Source organism: Muntiacus reevesi, chromosome 4 (assembly GCF_963930625.1).
Source record: "Muntiacus reevesi chromosome 4, mMunRee1.1, whole genome shotgun sequence".
In the NCBI taxonomy this organism is placed as follows: domain Eukaryota; kingdom Metazoa; phylum Chordata; class Mammalia; order Artiodactyla; family Cervidae; genus Muntiacus; species Muntiacus reevesi.
The window spans coordinates 80,914,082-80,937,220 of NC_089252.1; the positions used below are offsets into that span (position 1 = coordinate 80,914,082).

Consider the following 23,139-nt stretch of genomic DNA (forward strand, 5'->3'; position numbering starts at 1 on the left):
GGGGACAGGAAGGGCGGGGGCAGCTCCAGCTGGAAGCCGCCTGCCGGTCACAGCCGACAGCCCGCAGCCATCATTAGCAGTCACACTGCAGCCCGCGCCCCCTCACACACGTCCCAGCTGCTCCCTGACTACCCTGAACCAGCTTCTCCACAGCAAGACCAACTGAAATCACCCCCCACGGGCTTCAGGGTGGCCCCGGACAACCTGAATTCCAGATTACTCTTTCCAGAGAAAGGGAAGCTTGGGGCGAAGGTGGGGGTCTCACAAGTCAGTTCCAGGCTAGAATCAGTTTTCCCGGAGCCACAGATTTCTAATGAGACGGTGAGTGAGATTTTCCCAGCAACCCCTGAGATCGCAGAAGGAGAGGGAGATGGGATCAGGGGAGAACCAGCGTATGCCGAGCACCGTGCCCTCCCCTCCCAGCGGGGGGCTCGCAGGCCACCCCATCCAGGCCCACCCGCCCAGGAGCCCGTGGGCGGCTCCTCCGAGAGACGGCGGCCCGACTCCCTCCGAGGCTGGTCCTGGAACTCCACCGTGGCATTTCATCTGGAGGCTGAGCATATGAGTAATGAATGTGTGAAAACATGGAACTAATATTCATAATTACTTTACAAGATAAAGAACTTGACGGAGAAACAGCTTCTGTGTGCCTCGCCATCACCATCAGGGGTACACTGTGAAAAACACGGCCGCGCGCCAGTAACTCAAGACTTTGCCACGCCAGCCGGGCTCAGCCCCTCGAGCCCTCCCCAGGCCTCCTTAGCCCTTACTTAATGGCGTCTCGTCATCGAGACGCAGTAAAAACCTCCACAGCCAATGGGGCAGGGAGCCTCTGACCTTCTCACTTCTAGCATCCCCTCAGTGACACGACGGCCAACAGGCGTTAGCTACACACGAGTCTAGGCTGCCAGCTGCGAGGCGGGAGGTGCAGAGCCTCCAGGCGTGACATCCTGTCCTCAGCAGGCTGAGGGTACTTTTTCTCCCCATTTTTCCTTTGCTACTGAGGTAGAACTTTGGAATAGGAAGGCACACCAGTTCTGTTAGAATAGATTTATACCCACATAACCACCACAGGTAAACCACACTGGAGAACATCTCCAACACCCCGAAACATCCCCTCACGCACCTCCTAAAACATATCCTCTCTCGCGATATGACCAAGTCTACCACACATTCATTTTGAATTCAGGCTTTCATTAGCTCTCTCCAAATAACTTCTGATTAACTTTTAAATTATTGGACTGTGCTTCTTTTCAATTATCGGATTCCTTCTAGACTCTGCTTTGCTCAATTTATCTGTCAGATTTGTAGTCCTTCGTTACGGCTCTGAGGCCCCTTGGGGGGCTGCCTGCTCCCAATATATCCCCAGTCCTGTCTCCTCCACCAACTCGGCTGCTCCGAAGGACCCAGCCTTGTCCCGAGTGTGCTGACCACCCTTGCACCACTGGGCCTCCTTGCCACGCATGTGACCCAGCCCCCCACACCCCAGCTCCTGGCGCAATTTCCAACTTTCAGACCCACACCCATCCAACAGAGCCCAGGTCATCAAAAAGCCTTTCACCACCCCCTCACACAGCTGTAGTTACTTCTTTCTGGGAGGGTCTGTGGTATCCTTCCCGCTTCCTGGATGCCCCCACACGCCATTCTTCCTATGTGCAAGGATACGAAGTCTTATACCCTTGCGAGATTTCAACTGCTTGAAAACTGAGCTTCCGGGATCAGCAAATTAGCACAGCTTTTTTTTTTTTTTGGCTCTTTGCTTTTTAGGAGGGGATGGAATAACCTAGGGTTTCCAACTTCAGATGTGGCCAGTAGAAAAAAAATACCACTATCAACACCACTTCATCCGAGAAAAGACATCAGAGCTTAAAATAAATTGGACAGGATATAACCTCAGAATAAACTGGTCAGATGGTCCTTCAAACTCATACATTTGATTTATGAAACTGACCACGTTGCCCTCGTTTCCACACTTGCCTGTGCCTGGAGAAAATTCTCAAGAGACTGACTGGCCCCAGTGTCTGGGAACCCCGGCCTGGGAGTTGCTAGTGGAGAACCGTGTACAGAAAGTGCTCAGTAGATGTCTAGTTTGACTGCTCTCATCCCTGGAAATGACTGGGTTCAGAGACCAGGGGTGTTCCAGCCCCGCTCCCACGCCAGCATAAGCACGCAAACAGCAGGACCACGGCGGTGGGCGCACAAGTCCTCACGACCCAGGGGCCCAGAGGACCCACCCATGGGTGCACAGGCAGACTCACGCGGGAGAGAATCAATGGGCCGCCCGCAGGTTACAGGCCACAGGTGCCCGGGGGCAGCTCCGCAGTGCAGCGGACCCTCCCACGGTGCAAACCTCAACTCGGGCAGCACACGTAGTGAACGTCCCAAGTGTATGCTGGGGAAGGTGTGGGGGAGGGTGAGGAGAGGGGGCGGCCGCAGCCACCGCGCAGGCACAGGGCCCAGGCTGAGCGAGGAGCCGGGCTGAAACCCAGGCGCCCAGTCTTAGGCCCACGAGAAGAAAAGCCCTTAATACATTTGCACAAAGGACCAGAACGTCATTAATCCAGATGCCGATTTTAAATTCAAGACCAAAAATAAAAGGCCAAGTCAAATATATACATAAGGGGGAATTTTGTGGAATATACATTATATCTCAATCAAAAGTTATTACCAAAATATGTGTGTGTATATTTATGTACCAACACATACACAGAGCTAAGTAAACCCTTATTCAGAGCCAACAAAGAATGAAGAATGTATGAAGGGAGTATTACAAATATTTTAAAATATTTAAAAGAATCATTTTCACTGCCATGTCTATATGAAAATCATGTATATATTATTAAAATTGCTTCTTTAAGGACTATGCCTAAGAATTCTACCATTATTATTTTAAAATATGCATCATCATCAGCCAATAAAAAAACATCCATTTATTTCTGACTAACCTAGCCTGGCTTTCCCCTCTTTGCATGTATTAGTTCAAATTGGTTCAGTTTTATTGAGCTTTTCATTTACAAGATAAATACACAGTTAGCAAGAGCTGTAACATTCACGGATATAATAAGTACACAGAGTTCAGACTCCTTCTGGTCATCTGGGGATGGGATCCTCTGTGATCTTGGATTACAAAATAAATATAATGCATTCATTCATTGAACACACATTTATGGATTACCTATGACGCACCAAATTCCCAGTCAGTTTTCTTTTACACATCCTCAGCATTTTAGCCATTTCAGAATGTAACCCATGTATGAGAACCAAGTCTGAATAATGATTGAATGACCACAGCAAGGAAGCAACAGAATTCGGTTTGCAGAACAATAGAAGTTTGTGCCCTAAGAAGGAGTTCTCTCAGCGCCACCCATCGCTGGCTCCTCCCCGGCAGCCACACCGCCTCCTACCTGTATGGTGGTGTTGCCTCCTTCCAGCAGGGCGATGGCCAGAAGGATGCTCTCATGGAACACTCGGTCACTGGATGCGTTCATTATGAGGTCGATGACCAGATTGGAGGCGCCCTCCTTGTCAAGGTGGCACTGAACCTCGGCCAGGCTCATCTCACCCCTGCTCATGGGGCTGGATCCGGAGCCTCCCCCTGGAAAGATGGAACATTGCTCTTATCAACCTCACTCAGAGCAGCTAACATTTATTGCATACTTACTGCATACCAACATTTTATGCACTCAACAGTTGAATGATACTATCTCTCCCAACCTTCTTAACAAGCCCACAAGGCAGGTACTCATTATTAGCACCAAGATGAAGTCACGTGTCCAGCAACACCCAGCGCAGCTGGTAAGTAACAGAGATGGAACTCGAATGCAGGCAGAGTGGATGAAGGAAGAGTAATACATTCTGAGCAAAAGACCTAAAGCCATCCAGCCAAGACTCTCCCTTACATCAAAATACCATGACCTGGGCCAGAATTAAGAACTGACCCAATTTTAAGAGACAAACTGAACTTAAGCACTCTTAAGAAGCATAGCCTATACTGATCACTTTAGCCCTCTTTTTAAGAAACCCACAGTGGCCCCAAATTCATCCTTTCACATAATTTGCATCTGCCCATTCATTCATTCACTATTGACTCAGAGCTTGGCATGGCGTCAAGAGCTGGGGGTAGGGGAATGAAGCAAAGAAAGTTCACCTCACTGAGCTTCAGATGAATGTACTTAGGAAGAGAGGGCCTGTGACACTTGGTGGAACAGATTCCAGCTGGATTTAGAAAGCTTGAGAACTTCACATGATTGAAGAGCTTCACATTATTATTCAAAAAAATTGAAATATTAACGGAAATGGGGCAGTCAGTTTCTGAAAAACAGAAAACCATCCGTCCTTCCCTGCAGGGGTCAACTCAAATGCCACCTCCTTTCTGTTGCTTGTCCTCGACTGCCTAGAATCTATTGCACCTATCATCCAAGGTGGACATGGGGTATCAGGTCTTTTCTCTGACAGCTTCTTAAAGGCAAATAGTTTTGACACGTTGTGGGGGAAACAGCTGCTCGACAATCACTGGGAACTTCTGGATGAGAAGCTAAGATCTGTTTCTGAGGTTCTCTGGGAGCGGATCTGCTCCACATTTTCATTTGGTGAGAAGCCCAAGATTCCTCCCCAGAGGTTGCTGGGATTAATTTATTAAGCATTGAGTGTTTCTGTGCTGTGAGCAGAACCCAGCAAGGACCAGACGTTCTCAAGAGTCATCACCACAGACCAGGAATCATGCAACTCACATCTGTGCTTCAAGCACGGAGCTACCAGCCCCCTTAAAACCAACACCATCACCCACAGTTGAATTCAACGTTTTTGCAGCTTTTACCTGTTACTGTGCTTACAATGTTTTGGGACACCTTTCAGGATGTGTTCTAAAACAGTTCTATACAGGGATGCACCTGATGAGGAGAGCCGACTCACTGGAAAAGACCCTGATGCTGAGAAAGATTGAGGGCAGGAGGAGAAGGGAGCAACAGAGGATGAGATGGTTGAATGGCATCACCGACTTGACAGACATAAGTTTGAGAAAACTCTGGGAGATAGTGAGGGACAGGGAAACCTGGTGTGCGGCATGCAGTTCATGGGGTTGCAAAGAGTCGGACATGACTTCGCAACTGAACAAAAATAATACAGGGGGTGTGTGTGTGTGTCTGTGTGTGTGTGTGTCTGTGTAAAGTCCCCTAAGACTTGGGGAGGCACACAGCATGGACACTAGGATTAGATATACCTGCTTTAAATTACCGTCCAGTCACCAGCAAGCTCCCCTTCCTCTGTTCAATACCAGATAGTGGGTAATGTATGGGAGAAAAGGAGATGAAGGAGGTAAAATGCTTGGGAAAGCCCTCGCCAGGGTACATGTATTATAAAAGATAGCTTTCACCCTCCTCACTGCCAACAGCACCCTCATTTTATGGGGAAACATGAGTCTGAATGACCACGAGAAAATGTGAGATCAAGTTCAGTTCACTGAGTCCTTCAAGTATCCCCAAGAGGTTCGCTGCATGGGAAAGAGGGGGAAAGCCTTAGCCAATATCACATTGCAGGGGGACATTTTTAGACACCAATTTGATGGCAGACCAAAGACAAAACAAGTTGCTAAAATAACACACTAGCAGCCCAAATGCATCTGTTAGAGTCTCAACCTGCTCAGCAGAAACACGCAGCTCTGGAGGGGCACACTCGCTTCACACGTGCAGCTCATTAGCACACCACGGGGCCTACCTCCTCCCCCAGGCTTGCTGGGTCCTCCCGGCGACAGCGGGCCATTGCCAAAGCTCGTGAGGCTCTCTCTTCTTCCCGAAGGTCTGATGTTTCCATAGTAACGGTTGACCAAAATCTGCCTGAGGGCCTCACCCTTAATTCAAACAGGATAATGAAATCAGGTTCTGAATTTAATGCACAATGAGCGACTCACATTAAAAAAAAAAAAAAAGAAAAAAAAAAAAGCAACACAGGGGTACCCAGTTATAATTGGCTCAGTCTCACTCCGTGAAAAAATAAATTATTAATAAGAGCACTTGGAAATTTCTAAAGTTAACTTCTTCAATGTTTTCTCAGGAAATCAGATCACAAAAAAGCATCAATATAAAATATTAAATATCTGAAAGTACTCTCTCACACTGATAAAGATAGAACATGAATTTGGAAGGATAACTAGGATTAACAAAACAACAAAACAAATAAAAAAGTCCCTTTGAGGTAAGTCACTAAGATTCAGACAAATTAAAAAATTTACAGGTCAACTTCCACACAGCAATATGAAAATGCACAGCAATATGAAAATGTTACTCTAACCACAGAATTTATTTCCAACTGTTCTAAGATCTTATGATATCAGAGTAATAAAATCATAAGCTGAAAGTAAGCCTTTCTTACAGAAATAGTCAATGAGCCAAATGGTAAAGAAAACAAATGCAACAGAAAATAAATTATTGGCAGATATCAGACATGTCAATCAACAAACAAGTAGCATGGATGAAAATGACATTTGAGATTTTCTTTTAAAGAATATGGGAGGAAGGGCCTAGTTGGGTATAAATGCGGACATGAGCTGATAGTCATGGAATCTGAGTTATGAATGAGGGTTCTCAAAACTCTTCAAAACATGTATTTGGGGGATTTTTTAAAAACATTTCCATGACAAAAAACTTAAAAAATATATAAATATTAAAAGAATCCTGGGCAGGGGATAAAACAACTCTTTCCACAATTCCAACCAAAACAGAGCAAAGAAACCACTCTGATCTGTTCCCAAACACTTCGCAAACTGGCAAAGTGGCAGGATTCACTCTCGGCAGTCTTGCTGAGGGACTACCACCCAATCCCCACCCCCAACTCCGCCAATCTGGAACTTTTTACCAGTTAAAGGCTGTACAGATTTTCCTGGACTGTTTCTGAGGGACAAAGGAGTAAGTCCTGGAGTTCCTCTGGCACATCCCGGAAAGAGCTAAGTGAGAAGTTAGCAGAGGGAAGATGCGTTGCAATACAGCTGGTCTCTGAAATAGGGACTCCAGCATTCTATCGAAGAGACCTGAGACTGTACTGAGAGTCAGGAGAACTTAAAAGTGATCTGTTAATAAGCTTCAAGAACAGGTCTGGAGATTTCGAGGAAGGTGTTTGCAAGACAAGATGGGAGGGAGCAGGACGTCCTGAGGATGGTGGAGACCAGGGGTACCCTGAGGAGGCAGGACCAGGGAAGAAGGACGAAGCAGAAAACTCAGTCCCACTGTCAAAATGATATGAGGTCCCAAGGTGACCCAGCTGGCTTTTCTCCTTGGTTAAATTCATGCTGCTGGTCAAAGACTCCAGGGATAAGTGGTGAGATGGGGTAAATAGGAAAAGCGAGAGAAGCAGGGAGGCAAGCCTGATTTTTCAATGAAAAAGTTCAGAAAAGAAAAAAACCTTGTCTTTCTTCTCTCCATTACATCCACAAATACACATCTCACTGTAGTTAAACAAAGAAGAATTCTCATTAGGATAAGAAAATCACTTCGTACCTTGACCATCAGTAAATTCAAAATTCCCAGAGAACTTTCAATGGGGAAGCTATTTGTGATCCTTAAAAAATACTTTCAAAATAAACTATTTTCAGTATAATATCCTTTAATGGCTTAGAAAACCACATTTTGGTATTAGGACATAGCTTTGCACTAGTACAAACATGTCAACACTCTCTAAAAGAGTCATTGAGACAGGTGATTTAAAAAGGCTGACTTCACAGAAGAAACACAGATGTCAAAGGAATGGTCAAGAAGAGGAGGAACGACAAGGTCACCTCCACAGAGAATATAACAGTGTATTAAATACCGTGTCCCTTTGACAACTCAGTGATGCATCTACTGGAGTTTCTTTCAGGAGATACAGACTTTGAGTTCTCCCAAGAGGGATGGTTGGTAGGAAACCACCCCAGCTTTCTATGGGATCCTCTGGGGCACCACGAGAATACTGTCTGAGAGCTAAATGACTGGGCTGAGACCAGTGAGCTTCAGCCACAGAGAACAGTCCAGCTCTCCATCGTGGCAAGAATCTGGAAGATCATAGGGCTGAATGGTCAAAAGCTGAATGACCGTCAGCTGCCGACAGACGTACTTGTCAAGGAAGACTCAACCGGAGCCCTCACCCTAGGATTCTAGCTAGGACCGGACTCGCTCAGATCTTTTGCTTCTCCAGGTTTTGAGGGTCGCATCATTGAGACCCTGGTGAATCTGCAATCAAGGAAGCAGGAGGTAGGGAAGGAAGTAGGTGCCTTCCAGGAACACGCGGACTTCAGGAACAGGAACTTCACATTTGTGTAGCCTGGATGCCGAACTGAAGTTACCAAGGGATCCCACATTACCATTTTGCCTCTCTTTGCACAGACAAACCCTAGCGGTTACCATAGCAACTGATGCATCAAATGGTACATTTTCCCCCATAAAAGAATATCATAACACGTACTCATTATGGAAACACACACACATACACGCTCCACCCCACAAACTTCTAATTCTTCCCTCTTAATTATAAGGTTTTTGGCACACTAGTACCTCACCTTCTCTCCAAAAGTAAATAAATTTTAAGGCAAGGGGGGAAAAGAGAACATGTGGGGTTTGCTTTTTTTTTGTTTTTAATAAAGAACAAGATGAGAATTGTTTCTTTTCTGAAAGAATAAAGACTGAAAATTTTAGGTTAAAAAAAAGGGGGGACAGACAGAAAATGGATAAACATCATTAAAAGCAACGTGAATCCTAGTGTGAAAACTTAGGTTCAAGGCAAATTCTGTTTTTCTGAGCTCGCGGTTTAATTTGGGAAAAATTAAAATCTACAGACAAAAGCATTCCTAATCATCTTAATATAAATTACTCAACAGCACTAAGCTATTCACAGAGTACTGGGTTGAGAGAGCTGATTGTAGTGAAGCAAAAAATGTCACTTCCTAAACAACATCACATCTCCAGCTCTCACATTTGGCCACGCAGCACCCCCCCCTCTTTTTTTCAAAAGAAGACTAGTTTTCTTCCCCAGCAGTTTACACCTACAGTATGCAAACAAATATCAGATGTTTGTGTCGTGGTAAGAAACCCCACACGCATGATTACCCAAGACTGAGAAAAGAAAGGCAAAGTTTCATTGGCAGTTAAGTTTCAGGGAAAAATGGTGAAAATGGCAGGTCAGTGATGTGGAGGCAAGAAACCAAGTTCCTGCCTTGCAAGTCACGAGTTTCATTCTGTCCATTAAACTAGTGACTAATAAACTGTGTGGAAATATACAGCCCAGCATTGAACAGGGCACCAAGAGTTAAGATCGCGAAGGAAAGAAGTGACCTTTGGGCTCCAAGGTTCCAACCACTTAAAAGTCAGGTGCTTCAGGGAAGATCAGTCGCTCACGTGAGCAGTGAGCCTCTCACACCTTAGTCAGCACTAGGGCAGTACCTCAACTTAAAAATACCTTCCTCTTCCTACCCCTGTTTTCTGTCAAATCACGGCCGTATCTCAGTCTGCAAGATGACCACTGGGGTCATTGAAATCCCTTCTCCCGGTCCAGCCACCCTGCTAAGTGCCTCAAGTGCATGGCTCTGGAGAAGAGTCCAGAGAGCAGTAAAGGGCGGAGACTCTTGTCCCCATTTTACAGCAGGAGGAACTGAGTTAAAAGTGCCCCAAATCACACAGTGAGCACCTGGCAAAAGCAGGCTTGACCCAGTTTCTAATTCCAAAGCTCATGCCCTGGGGCAACATCCAACTCAGGGCACAAGGGACAGCTATGTGCCTTTACTGGCTGCTTCTAAGACCCAGGACAACTCTTGAGGAACAGGCAGGGGTGGAAAAAGCAGGAAGGCAAGGTGCCCCTGATCAATGAATGGCAGGAGGCACTGGGAGCTGGAGTGGGGGAGGGCTGACTATCAATTTCCTAGAAGCACATCTTTGGCTATCATTTGAGAAAGAACCATCGCAAGAAAAAGGAAAGGATCCAAGAAGCGATGGGACTCTGCAGGTACTGAAAACTTGTGAGCTTAACAAAGGTGGCCCAGGCAAACATTCTCCAGGACGCTGATAACTACAATTTCACAGCAGTTCTGGTCATGACTGCTCACTTCCTAACCTCATGACTTGGCTAAGGTATGCAAGCTCGCTGGGTTTCAGTTTCCTCATCTGTGAAATGGGGCTGCAGGCTCTGTCACTGGGTCACTGTCAGCCTTTATAAACATTTACGCTGTGAACACGTGTAAAAGTCTTAGCATAGTGATTGGCACATGATAAGACACCCAGAGAACCAGAACATCTAGTATTTTCCAAAGATGGGTAAAACACGTCATCAGTAGCCAGCATGTGGATGGTATACGTAGCCTTCTGGGAAATGGTTTAGCACTATAAGAAAGTATCGACCCTTCGGCCTAGAAATTCCCCTTTTATGTGTCTATCCACATGTATACACACCGGTTCATTCCCTCGAAGCAAAATATTACAAAAGACTTGTTAGTCACCGGAACTTTAGGCAGCTGTCAACTTTCAAGGACTGTTAATGAAAATACTCAGATATCATATGACAAAAGCAAGGAATAAATGTTGTACACTTGAAAGAACCCCAGTGACAATGAAAGTATGTGTGTGTGTTGGCACATATTCTCATGTGTGCAAAAAAGAGGGCAGAAGGAAACAGTAAATCTTTAGCAGCTTTATAGCCAGGTAGTGTAATTATGGACAGTTTTACATTATACTTTTTTGTTTACTATACATTACCCATAATGACCACCAGTTACTTACAAAAAAAAAATTTTTTTTTTAATGCTACCCATAAGGAAATATCTAACCCAGCAAAAGAAGAGAAGATGTGACAAGTGACTTGGTTGTTATTTGGGGACTGGCTGGAAGCAGTGTGTGAAGAGGTAGATTATATGTAGGACCATCAGTTAGTTTCATTTAGACAAAAGGCTGTGACTGGTTCTGAGCCAATTAACGCTGCAACAATGACGACGACAACAAAAACTGCCCATTTGTCCATCAGAGCGTATGGCTGGGGGCGGAACAGTGGTCATTGCCCCCAGCTCCCAGGACTACGTACCCTTTTATGATCCTCCAGCTGCCTCAGCGGTGGACTCGGTTCGAGCTCCTGCTAAGCAGGCAGAAATCCCATTTAAGTACGACACTAGGACACCCTCATCTTCAGGGTCGGTCACAAATGAAGTACACAGAGTGCGCACACAGTGAGGACTGACACAGAAGGAGTGCAGGCCCGAGGCTGGCTTTCCCCAGACAGACACCAGGGCTCATGACGACGGCTGCTACTCAACTACTGGCCCATCCCCAACCCCAGAGCACCGTGTGAAACGAGCAGGCACATGACCAATAATGTCTGGCTAATATTTTTATCCACAAACACTACGAAAATGAAGTTCAATGTTCTGTACATTTACATGAACCCAAAAGGGGCTGTAATGCAAGATGCAACCGGGCAGGTCCTTGTACGACTCATGCATGGATTACTGCTCAGCACATGCATGAGGATGTCAGGGCACACACTCCCAACACATACGTGAGACCTACGCTTCGCCCCAGCCCACGGCATTCTAATCAAGGCTACTGATGCTGAAGAGCTCTGATTAGAATATTAGAGGACTGATCATTACAAAGCATGCCCACTGGAACTCAGCTTGTTGATCATCAGTTTCATTTCTAACATCTCCTTTCAGATCGAGCGCACGTTTTAGCTCTGACTCCTGTGATTCTAGAACAGTTTTCAGAGAGTAAATTTTGATCTTTGGAAGGATGCCTCCCCCAAAAAGCTTCTTGGTAACTTTAGACGCCTTAATGAATTCTAGTCCCACATTTAGCAAGCTGAGCTAGCGACAGGAAGAACAGAAGCAGCGTGCCGTGAAACTACACCTTCATCAACAGCGCCACCCAAAAGATAACACAGATATCCTGAACTTGAAATCTCCTTCATCTCCGCGCAGGACCCAAAGTTCTGTTTTGTATAACAGCAGAAAGGTCTGGACCGTCCAGAGTTTCTCGGCCAAAGGTTCCAAGGAGGAGACGAAGGGTTTTGTGCAAAAACCTTCAGAAAGTCACGAGCCCTCACCAGCAGGACACTGTGGCTTAAGCTCCTCAGAACTTTCTACACCAAGGGCCACCCAATTATAGCAATGATCAGGTCCCAGCCAGGCTAGACATGTTCCTCCTGCACCTTCCCAAGAGACAGACATTTCACCATGACAGTTCACACCCAACCGGCAACACTGACAAGCGCCTGTATTTGCTGGCATCGCAGATACAGGGGAGCGACACACACCTCGGTGGAGTTCTCAGAATCCGGAGCTTGGGGAAGCTAGTTGGGAATAAAAGGGAGCAGGTTAGTTACAGCACATGTATCTGGTGACCACAAAGAAGTCCTGAGACCAACACTTGGGGACAAAACTGACGATGAGATGACCGGGTTGCCACACCCACTGAAGGGGGTTTCATCTGCGGAGGGCAGAAGACACCCTCACTTCTAAACTGAATTTAATGTGGTTGCGCTGGGAGAGATGACTGGCCTGAGATGGGGAAACACATCTAAATGAAAGAAAGAAAAAGCCTAGCACTGATCAAGAAGGAACTATATCTTAAATAATAAAAGATGTCAAAGGCAGAGGTACTGCACATCTATGTTCTGGTTGTCCACAGAGGAAAAGTGATCTAGCACACGGCCCCTGGGGGCTCAGGGAAGGGTGGGTGGGCGGGTGACGACCACAGGGGCTTCCAGCGCAGTCCCCTTCCAGGGGGCTCGAAGCCCCCGCAAGATCTGCACCACCACCTGCCCATGATGAGCTTCTCCAGTGGACACATGCGTGCTCCCAGCCTCTCCTTTCCCCACATCCTGGCACTGCATCAGAGGGCGACACCCCAGGCTCTGGCTTAGGGACTGAAAAAGTCTCTCCCCTCCTGTGGCTCTGGGAAGAGAAAGGAAGGCTCCTGGCTGCAGCTTTCTTGGCTGGTTTCTCCTCCCTCCACGCACTTCTCTCGGGGCTCCAGGGATACCAGGTTCCCCGGTCGCCCCTGCCATACCCGTGGACACCCCACACCTCTGACGACTCCTGAACTTCATTATGCCCAACCCACAAACGAGAGACAAGATGACGGCCCCGAGGAAAAGGACCGGCCAAGGAAAGGATGTGTGTAGCGGCTGAAAACGTCCACAGCTCCACGTGATGGCAGCTCTGCGAATCTGGCCGCCGAAGGGCACGTGCTCGGGGCAGAGACGGATGTCGGACGGAACTGCTGGACCCCGCCCTGGGCCTCGGTCATGCACCAGGCATGGCTGGCGGGTTCAAGGTGCAGTCTGGGGCCGTGGAGGGAAGCCAAGGCTCACACTGCCACAGGGTGACCTTGGCCTCCCTCGGCGGGGCTCCAGCGACACAGCAGACCTCTCCCGAGGCCAGAGTGCGGCTGTCGGCGGGGAGCTGGAGCAGGTGCTAAAAGCGTGGGATGGGGTGGGAGCTCGGAAATCTCGTGGGGTCACAACCCAGCTCAACACTAGATACCCCTTTCATGGTGTGATCCCCAAGATGGAAAAAATGCTCTTAATATAAGACTGTTATCTTGTAACCTAATTATTTCTTTTTTCCCCCTCTATTTGCCAACAGGTAAAATGAAGTAAAGGTATAAGGGATCTCTTCAACTACAAAGATTAAATTATTTTATGAAGGATGAAGAGGCAGATGTGGAGAGCTGCTCACTCAGTTCTGGACAGAAGAGCCCTCAGACGTGAGTGCAACTCCACTTGCTTCAAGGAGCAACTCTCTCTCCAACGTGTTTAGCCTCCTGTTGGGATCGGGAGGCACAGGGTGTTACGAGAGGACTTGAGTGTGGTGAGGGGAACAAAACCAGGGCTCAGGGAAATGTGTTCTCCAGATAATACAAATGATATCATGATCCAAGATTGCGTTTTAACTCCACCCCTGCGTTCTGCAGGCTTTAGGCTGAAGAAGTAAAGTTGTGCACACACGTGCCATCTGCCCCTTAGTGCAAAAAGGACACACGAGGAAAAGAAGAATGAAGGCAAGTTCCCATGTGCTTTGGAGCAGTCGGAGACACAGATGGAGAAAAGTACTATCATTTACAGTCAGCTTTGGCCACATTCCACCAACATATCCTTCACACCGATTCTATACGATCAGAACAAAAGGATTACAGACATGGATTTACTACAGGAAGCCAGGCAGCTACCCTCTTACGGCGTTGCCAATCAAAATAATAGTTAAAGAACAAGATGGAGTGGAACTCGTGTCTTTTTAAAATTCTCTAGTTTGATATCCCTTATGTCTAAAGAAGCATCTTGAATCCTTTCAGAATGTTCACAGAGCTGTTTCTTAAGCACTCAAGAGACCAGTGGTTTCTGGTATGTTTTATGATTGTACTGGTACTCAACTGCCTCCCTAAACTGCTGGCATATTGGTGTTTAATTTTTGAAATGAAAATTAAGATTAACAACCTTTTCTCCTAGAACGTTCCAGGAAGACCTCTGAGACAATAGAAAATTTTTGCTTCTTCGAGAACCACTATTTACACAGAAGGACAATTTTTTAATGTCATCCATTCATAGAAAGAGAATGGAAAAATCAAGAACAATGGACGGGTATTGCCTGATGGTGGCTCATGCAGGGACTGGTGCTGTGTGACCCTCAGCCAGTCACTGAACATCTCTGGGCTTCCATCTCCTGACCTGTAGTTCAAGGAGACTGGAGCAGTTATTATAAGGATTCCTTCCAGCTAAAACATTAAGTTATGCTTGGTATATTTTCAGTAAACTTTATTCTGTAATATCAAACAGCTAAGTTCCCTAAATAACACAACCCAATAGAACACAGAATGATTTCAGGCATGGAAAAGGCCAAACCAAGCCGGGCATATAATTTGGCAAAATAACCAACAGCTTCTATTAGCACTTCCTCCTAAGAGGATTTCAGCTGTATTTCTGGGAGGATTGGCTCTTTATGGCGGTCAGTCACAATTTGGAAAAAGCCATATATGTTCAAATCATAACTACATAAGCTGCATAAATACATATACATACTACCCAAAGCAAAGGATAGTTCTGGTAAATGAATGAACTGATTTTCTCGGCACATTTTTATTATCAAAGTAACTTTTTTTTTTTTTAACATGAAAGATCACGCTCAGTGACCCTATGGTAATGGAGACTGTTCTGAGAAAAGGAGTATGCCTGTGTTTCCCACGTCTTGTCTTTTACCACCTCACCCCAGGATCGGTCAGTATATTGAGATGCTGACAGCTCCAGTCAAGGTGAAGTCTCTCTAAACCAACAGTTGACTGGCAGTGATCTGATTCTATCTGATTTTGAACTTAGAAACTGACTATTGCCCTCTGTTGCCTCTTCACATTTTTTTTTTTCTTGGATTTTAAGTCTTCCCATAGCTTTTAGACAAGGCTAGCAAGATCAAATTTCACAGAAAAAAAGATTTCAAATGACTGGCTTTGAAGCAGAAATTAAAAAATGAATCTCAAGTCAGAGAATCCCAACTGGTTATCCTGACTACTGCACTGGAGTAGCATTAGTAGATTCATGCAGGAGATGCTGAAACACTCACTTTCTATACATGATGTACCTTCCGTTTTACTCAGGATAAATTTCTACCACAAATGAAGGGAAGTTATATCTTGTCATTCTTAAATAAAAAGAAGCCCGCAGGCTTCCCAGGGTTCCTATCTGTGGCGTGTGTCCAGGCACACACACTCACATGCGTACATACCGCAAATACACACATGCAGACATCAGTGTGTGCCCGATACAGGCCAACACACGACAGAGCCACTTAGACACTCTGTTTCCTGCTGTCATCAACAAGGATCCTACCCCGAGGCTTCTAGAATCTTCCTTTGAAATAAGATGTCTTCCTTTCGTGGACCACCCCTAGCAGACACTGAATACAGTTCAAGAAATGAGACTGAACATCCAATCAACAACCCAACCTTATACCTAAAGCAACAAGAAAAACAACAACAACAAAAAAGAAATGAGACTGTATTATAGATCGAATTCTCAGCACAGCAAAGAGGATTTATCATCTCCAACGCCATGAATCAGTCTTCAGCTCCTTTTCACCCACTCCATCTCAGAGGAGGGAAAAAATAAACAAACAGCCAATGGGCTTGCAAGTATGTCTGCTGCCTTTCACAAGTCTTTGCAAATCACATTAAGAGAACAGAGCATCTGAAAGAAAACTGAGCAGAGAGAGGTTACCTAGCATTTTAGCAGGACAACTTTGAATCTTCACATCAGCTGGCATAATACCATTTACTAATGGCACTGGCTTTTTGAAACAAGAAATAGACATTATTTGGCCCTGATGATGCAGTTTCACCTATATTTTACACAAGTTCATCAGAACTGAACCCAAAAGTGAAAATCATTTTTTAAAAAATGCATTCTGACTTGATTGAATTACACAACTTCTATCATTATGGATGGAATCATCTCAGCATTAAAAAAAAATGAAAAGAAAGGAAAAAACAAAAAACTTCCCGAGATTCTGCAATAGCTTCTGTACGCTCCGAGCTGAGCTCGCTTGCTCCAGCGCTGCCAGTGTCTAACAGTAAACAGCCCCGCTGCATTTATTGGCAATTACTGTTGAAGGTCACACAGCAGCAGCGAGCCTAAATTCCAGGAAAAAAAGAAGCTCTTATGTAACTGCCGCCTGAATGTTGGCAGGTGCCCAACCCAGCAGTTCACAGCGATGTAAGAAAGTAGGACACCTCCACTCTGGCTTGGACGTCATGAGAACGCCCCCTGAAGGTGAAATTGAATAATTCTTGTGCTTCTCTGTTTTCTCTCTCCCCCCTCGCCCCCCTGCTGAATTTTATTATTGACAGGGCCCACCCTTGCTTGCAGAAGCAGCTCTTGGTGGCATGGTGGCAGAAGCCGAGGACTCAAACCTGGCAGATACAGGCAGGCTGCAGCCACCCTAAGGAGTGGGAGCACCAATCTCGCTTCTCCATTGCAGTGAGTCACTAAGACCACCTGCCAGTGGTCCTCGCCCGGTGTGAACTGACCTCCTTGCTCAGGTACAAGTCCCTAAGTTACATATTCTTGTGACCCCATGTTCTCACGACCCAAATCCTAAAGGAAATCAACCCTGACTATTCATTGGAAGGACTGATGATGAAGCTCCAAAACTTTGGCCACTTCAGGTGAAGAGCCAACTCATTAGAAAAGACCCTGATGCTAGGAAAGATTGAAGGCAGGAGGAAAAGGCGGTGATAGAGGATGACATGGTTAGAGATGGCATCACTGACTCAATGGACATGAATCTTAGCAACTTCAGGAGATAGTAAAGGCCAGGGAAGCCTGGCATGCTGCAGTCCATGGGGTCACAAAGTCAGACTTGACCTAGTGACTGAACAATGACAACAACATGCTTCCCTGTACTTCACCTTCCTACGTGTCCCAGTTAACACTGGCTCGTAATATTGTCTGTTGCCCTGGCAAAACCATAAATGCCAGGAGGGCAGACACTGTGCCTACTTGGGGCACCGCTGGATCCAAAAGCCCTAGCCAAGCACCTGGAAGGGAACAGGCACTCAAATGTTAGACAAACTAGTGTCTTGAGCAGTCATCGGTGTCTGTTTAAAGCCAAGAATGGGTCGTGGGGTGTTTTCTTTCTGGGGGTGACAGAAACATTCTATACCTCTCCCCTCACATCTGTCCTCTTCCTGTACCCCAAGAAAAAGGGAAAATCAGGTGGTAATGATGGAGACCTTGCCTCTTGATTTGCAAGAACAACAAAAATAATGATCATCATAATAAAACAAAAAGGGAAACCCTCCTCTCTCTGGTTTCAAATGAAATTTCACTCCAGGAGATAGCCGAGGAGGCCTCCTCCGTGCACTCTTCAGAGAGGGACTCTGTCCTCACTTCACCCTTTCTCAGAGCACACACAGAGACTCAGAAGATGCTGTGCTATTTTCCCAAGCAGTTCACCGCGCCTCTTCTCTGACAATGTCCAAGAGGCCTGTATCATTGGAGAGGAGTGGTCCCTCCCCATCCCGGGGATCACGGCTCTTCCAGACATGTCATACCCTGGCTCAGGGGCTATTCCTCGGCAGGGTTCAAGTCTGAAGTGCTGGTTTACAATTTTTAGGTTGGAGGCCTTGCCCATAACGTGGGCCAGCGTGAACTCTCCTTGAGTTTCTTAATGGAGTTGCTGCAGAACTCCAGCTGTGGGCTGCTGATTTCCACCCGCACACATGGACAGAAGGCTTGGCAGGGGAGACCTCGGGAACTGCACTCATTTCCAGAACAGCCAGGGATGATAAAAGGCGGTCAGGCATCTCTGCTTAGAAGGCCAGACCCAACAGCCTGAGGGCCTGGGGACAGTGCTGATGCCCCAGGGCACTGATGGTTGCCGGGGTAACAGCAGAGAGGGGATCCACAGTTGCTTCCTCAGGGAATTTTCAAAGAATCCAAGGGGCTGCCAGAACATTCTTCTTTTATAAACAGACAGTATTCTATTTCCTAGCGTATAATTATAAACACACCTGCTCCAACTGTGGAATCTTTCCATAAGCGAGCAATAAACTCCCAGCCAGGAGACCCAAGTTCTATCTTGAGCAAGCAAACACATCAAATGATTACTATGGTGCAAAACAGTGTATTAATAACCCTGCAGACTCCGATAAGGGAAGGCTTTCCTTTCCTGACTTCATCTGTATTTAAACAAATAGGACCACAACCTCAATATTCTAGAGGAAAAATTCAAATCATGGAAGCCTTTACAACTTTAGGTAGAAAGAAGAAGAGTCGAAGGCTGCCAAAATGAAGATTCAGCATTAGATGTTTTGCTGGCAAACAAATAACCCGGAAGAACGAGGACTAAACAGGAAGCAGCAAAAATCACTGTAGTTAAAGGGGTTAAACCCCTGGACAACGTGCTGTTTTTCTCACGTTCTATTCACCCCAGAGAAGCATGGCCTCCTCACCTGTTCATGCTGATCGATTTAAGGGAAAGCCCGAGCTTACAGAATCTCCTGTGGTTGAGCAGTAAGCGCTCCAGGCCGGCAGCTGAGCCCACAGTGCTAGCTCTGCCTTGCCGGCTATCTAGCTGTGTGAACTAAGACCACTCACTCAACCTCTCTGAGCTCCTCCATTCCTGAGGGACCTGACCAAATTCATAACCACTCATGTCGCTTTCATTTTTAAAGTCTGTGATTCAAATTCACCTTAGGGGTATCTGAACCATCTCTTGGTATTTCTGAAATTCTGGTGGTAGCTACTAGAGCTATTTTTGTATTCTATTCCATCAAAAGAAGGTATCCATTGGTTTACCAAAAGAACAAACAGATATCTAAAGAAGTAGACCAGAAAATTAATTTTTAAAAGTCAGATAAATTTTTTTCCAATGTGCCTCCCTTTCCTAAGCAATTAGACTCCCTCAATTACATATATTAATTCCCCCAATTAATCCTTTCTCTTATCAATTACCAAACATGCAAATCTTGAAAAATATTTACAAGAGAGAAAATATTTAGGAGGCCCTCAAATCCCAAACAAGATGGCCACTCGTGAGTCTCCAGGGTAATTTGAGTAAATGAAACTAATTTGATACCTAAGTATAGAAACCATGAGATAACATTTCAGTTTCTCGATCTCTAGGTGGTTTTCCTAGAATTGAGAAGCCAAGAACATAGTATATTCTTAATTCCATTGCAAGCCAGCAGCTGAAAAGTCTTGAGATCGCTGTAGAATTCGCTCTGCACTTTGACAAAATTTTCTATGACCCCCTCACACTTAACACTTTCCAACATGCAGACCGAGAGAGCAGTGGTTTGTGTTTTTCTTTCACTACTTGCAAACTATACCCATAGTTACTTCTTTTTGCATGAGTGCTTCACATACTGACAGAGAAGTATCAACATTGAGTCTCAGAGATCTGTTAATAGCCAGCGCCAACCACAAATTCAGCTGAGCTTCTAGACAGTGAATGATCGAAATTTTATCACAGTTTAGAAAATTTATCTAGACTCAGATGGGCTCCAAGGACAAACGGCAAACAAACTCATGGGAAACGCTAACACAGACACGAAGGACTTGACTCACTCCCAGAGGCATGCTACACAAAGTCAGATACTAGATGCTGCTAGACTAGGGGACAGGTCACAGAGTTCGCTGGGAGAGGGTCATGGACACATCACCACGGGACACTTAAAAAAAAAAATGAAATTAGGACCTCAGCATTATCCAATTCATCAATGGAGATGAGCTGGAAAAGAAAAAAGGGGGGAGAAAAAGAAGGCAATGTTAGAACAGGAAATACAAGCAAGCTAAGTGTTAGAAGCTTTGTCACTGTATTTCTCATCGCTGACTCGGGTTGGAGTATCGTTAGAACGCAACCGTCTTGAGAGGTGTGGGCATTCCGGACACCACTGCACCCTGACATCTCGGGCAGGATGCTGCCACACTTTGTTTACATGCCAGGTATCAAACCTCGCAGGTCGGGACTTCCCTGGTGGTCCAGTGGTTAAGACTCCATGTTCCTAATACAAGGGGCATGGGTTCGAACCTTGGTTGGGGATCTAGGATCCCTCATGCCACACAGCGTGGCCAAGGGAAAAAAAACCAACAAAAAACCTCGTAGGTCACTGAACCAAGAGCCCTGAAAGGCTCTTTGTACTCCCTTGTAGAGAAAACTCTTGAACTGAGCTATGAACGAGGGCAAGATCCCCGATCAAGAACCATGTCCTTTCAGAAAAGGATGGAACAGAGTTGGGTTAAAAGCTAAACCCCTATCAACTCAGCTTAGGAGAAAATTCTCTCCTTGGACTCATTATACCATTGAATGGGGGTTGTGGGGGGGTCTTGCATCCATACTACCAGTGGGATAAATCAGACCCAGCTTCAATTTAAGCAATCTGTGAGACCAACATGTTCCCCAGCCCAGATATTCCAAATCCTGATACTATTCATTAAAGAGACTAGATTCCTCCAAGGTGATTAGTGGCTACCTGAGTGATATTAGGAACAATGAAATGATTTATTAGCATCAAGTTCAAGAGAAAGAAAAAACAAGAGGATTAACGACAATTATGCATGTTTAATGATAGATGGAGGATCCTTGATTTTTTTGTTTCATTAATATTTAGTTCATTTTCCGAATTTAAACTCCTACTAGAAACAGTGGTAGCTGAAAATGTTAATAGGCTATTTGCCTAGAGAAAAGAAGCACCAGTAATTAACAGGGGATTGACAATTCATAAGGAATGAAAATCCTGACATTACTTGAGGTCAAAACCTCTCTAGTAGTTTAACAGGTACCATTATTCAGAAGAAAAATGGATTTTAAATAAATTGAGATATTCTTTCACATTAACTGTTGGCCTCTGAATTTCTTTCCAAAATTCTGTGACTTTTAAATCAAAAATATCTTAATAAAAATCGTACAGTAGGTAATAGAGCAGCCAATATATAAAATAACTATGCTTTCTCTTCAAGCAGGGTCTAGGGCCATGAATATATTCTATGAATTATAGAGAGAATCAGGTTAAATCTTAGAGATGTTTAGCGATGGGAGGTAATTATTTTTTTTAAACATGGTTAAATCTGTAGATTTAAAGCAGAGTTGGCTAGGCCTTGCACACACAGAATGGTTGCAAAGCCCTGCTTTTATAGTTTATTGACTTTGAATACATTGGTGAGAAAGACATAAGAATCACATGAAAATGTATTCTATCATTATTCTGGTGATCCTTTTTAATATTCCACTATATTATACTGTCCGATATTATATATTAATACCATTCTCTGGTAAATATTGCTGGTCCATTTGGAGACACAACAGTAAAAGATAATTTATTTAATTTCTAAATGAGCATGATTTAAATTTTGTCACCATCCTCTTTGCCCAGCCCCCACATTTCCAGCACATGTCACAGTCCTTGGACGGGCACGTCTTAGGACCGGGACAAGTGGACTGACCACTGGCTTCTCACAGACATGACTCTTAAGGCCTGACCCAAACCACAGGTGATGTGAGGGCCCCAGAGACCAGAACAGATGACTGTGAAGACTCAGGCGAGGGCGGGGAAACAGAACAACCCTGGACATCTCAGAAGGGTGTTAGTCATGGGACAAGCTCCCCTTAAAAGGCAACAAATAGGAAAAGTAGGCCAAGATGACAGAAAGGGCATTCACACTTGCCTTTCTGTCCCGAGCACCCAGTTCACAGGAGACTTCATTTACTTCATCGACTAACACCCACTGTGAGGGACAGGGAAGCCTGGCATGCTGCAGTCCATGGGGTCGCAGGCTCAGACATGACTTGGCGACTGAGCAACACCCCCCACTGGTTTGCCTAAGAAAGGTTAGTTCTTTGGATCTGGGTTCCTCCCACCCTTGAAAGCTCATCCCGTATGTTGTGCCTCTTTACTCAAACAGTGGCAGCCAGTGACCCATCAAAGGCATTTTCCAAAAGCCTTAGTGAAACAGGACAGAGTGTAAACTAACAACGAAACTGGAACACACACAAATCATTTAACACCCCCCTGCCCCCTTTGAAAGTGAAGGGTTAAGCAGCCTCTTCCCGCAGTCCGAGCCTGGGGCCAGAAGCATGGCGTGTCTGTGCGGTCGCTGCAGAGCTGCTGACTAGCACAGGTTTCTAGAATGTCTTCCTTGGTGGCAGAGCATTTCTCGTACTTGCTTCTAGTATTTTCACTTTGACCAGGGGGATGACAGCTCCAGCCCAACGGGAAGGAACTGTCATCCTGCCTCCAAGCCTCTCTCTGCTAGGAGGTGACTAATTTCTTCACCAGATGAGGAGGGATTTGAGCTGCAACCTCAGAAGCTCTTCTCAACTCTTGTAACGCTTTCACAACGACCTGCATTCGAAGCCCTGGCTCTATCGCCCTCCACAAGCTTTCTCACAGGCAGGGGGACAGCATCTTGGAGCGTGCCCCCAGGGGCCATGACGGTGCTCTCACTGCTGGCCCCCCATGGGGACGGAAAGGCAGCAGGGTGCACCCCTTCCACACAGCCCTGAAGACCCCCGAGCACTTCTCTGCCCAGCAACAGACTCTCAACCAACTCCTTATACTTATACTCTCCATGTTCTAAAAAGAAAACCAACTTGAAAGTATAAGCACAGCTTACAAAGTTCACTGGAGTATTGACACAAAAGCTTACCTG

At 45.6% G+C, this 23,139-nt stretch overlaps 1 protein-coding gene across 6 annotated transcripts in view; it reads right to left on the minus strand.

The window, feature by feature from the left end:
* ITPR1 (inositol 1,4,5-trisphosphate receptor type 1) overlaps nt 1-23,139 on the minus strand; it is a 345,755-nt gene that overhangs the window by 106,301 nt on the left and 216,315 nt on the right. For all 6 annotated transcript variants that reach the window (XM_065933259.1, XM_065933257.1, XM_065933262.1 and 3 more), the window contains 2 exons: nt 5,713-5,845; nt 3,405-3,595 (listed from right to left, as the gene is read on the minus strand). In XM_065933259.1, coding sequence (XP_065789331.1) covers nt 3,405-3,595; nt 5,713-5,845 — 324 coding nt within the window. The remainder of the gene's footprint in view (nt 1-3,404; nt 3,596-5,712; nt 5,846-23,139) is intronic.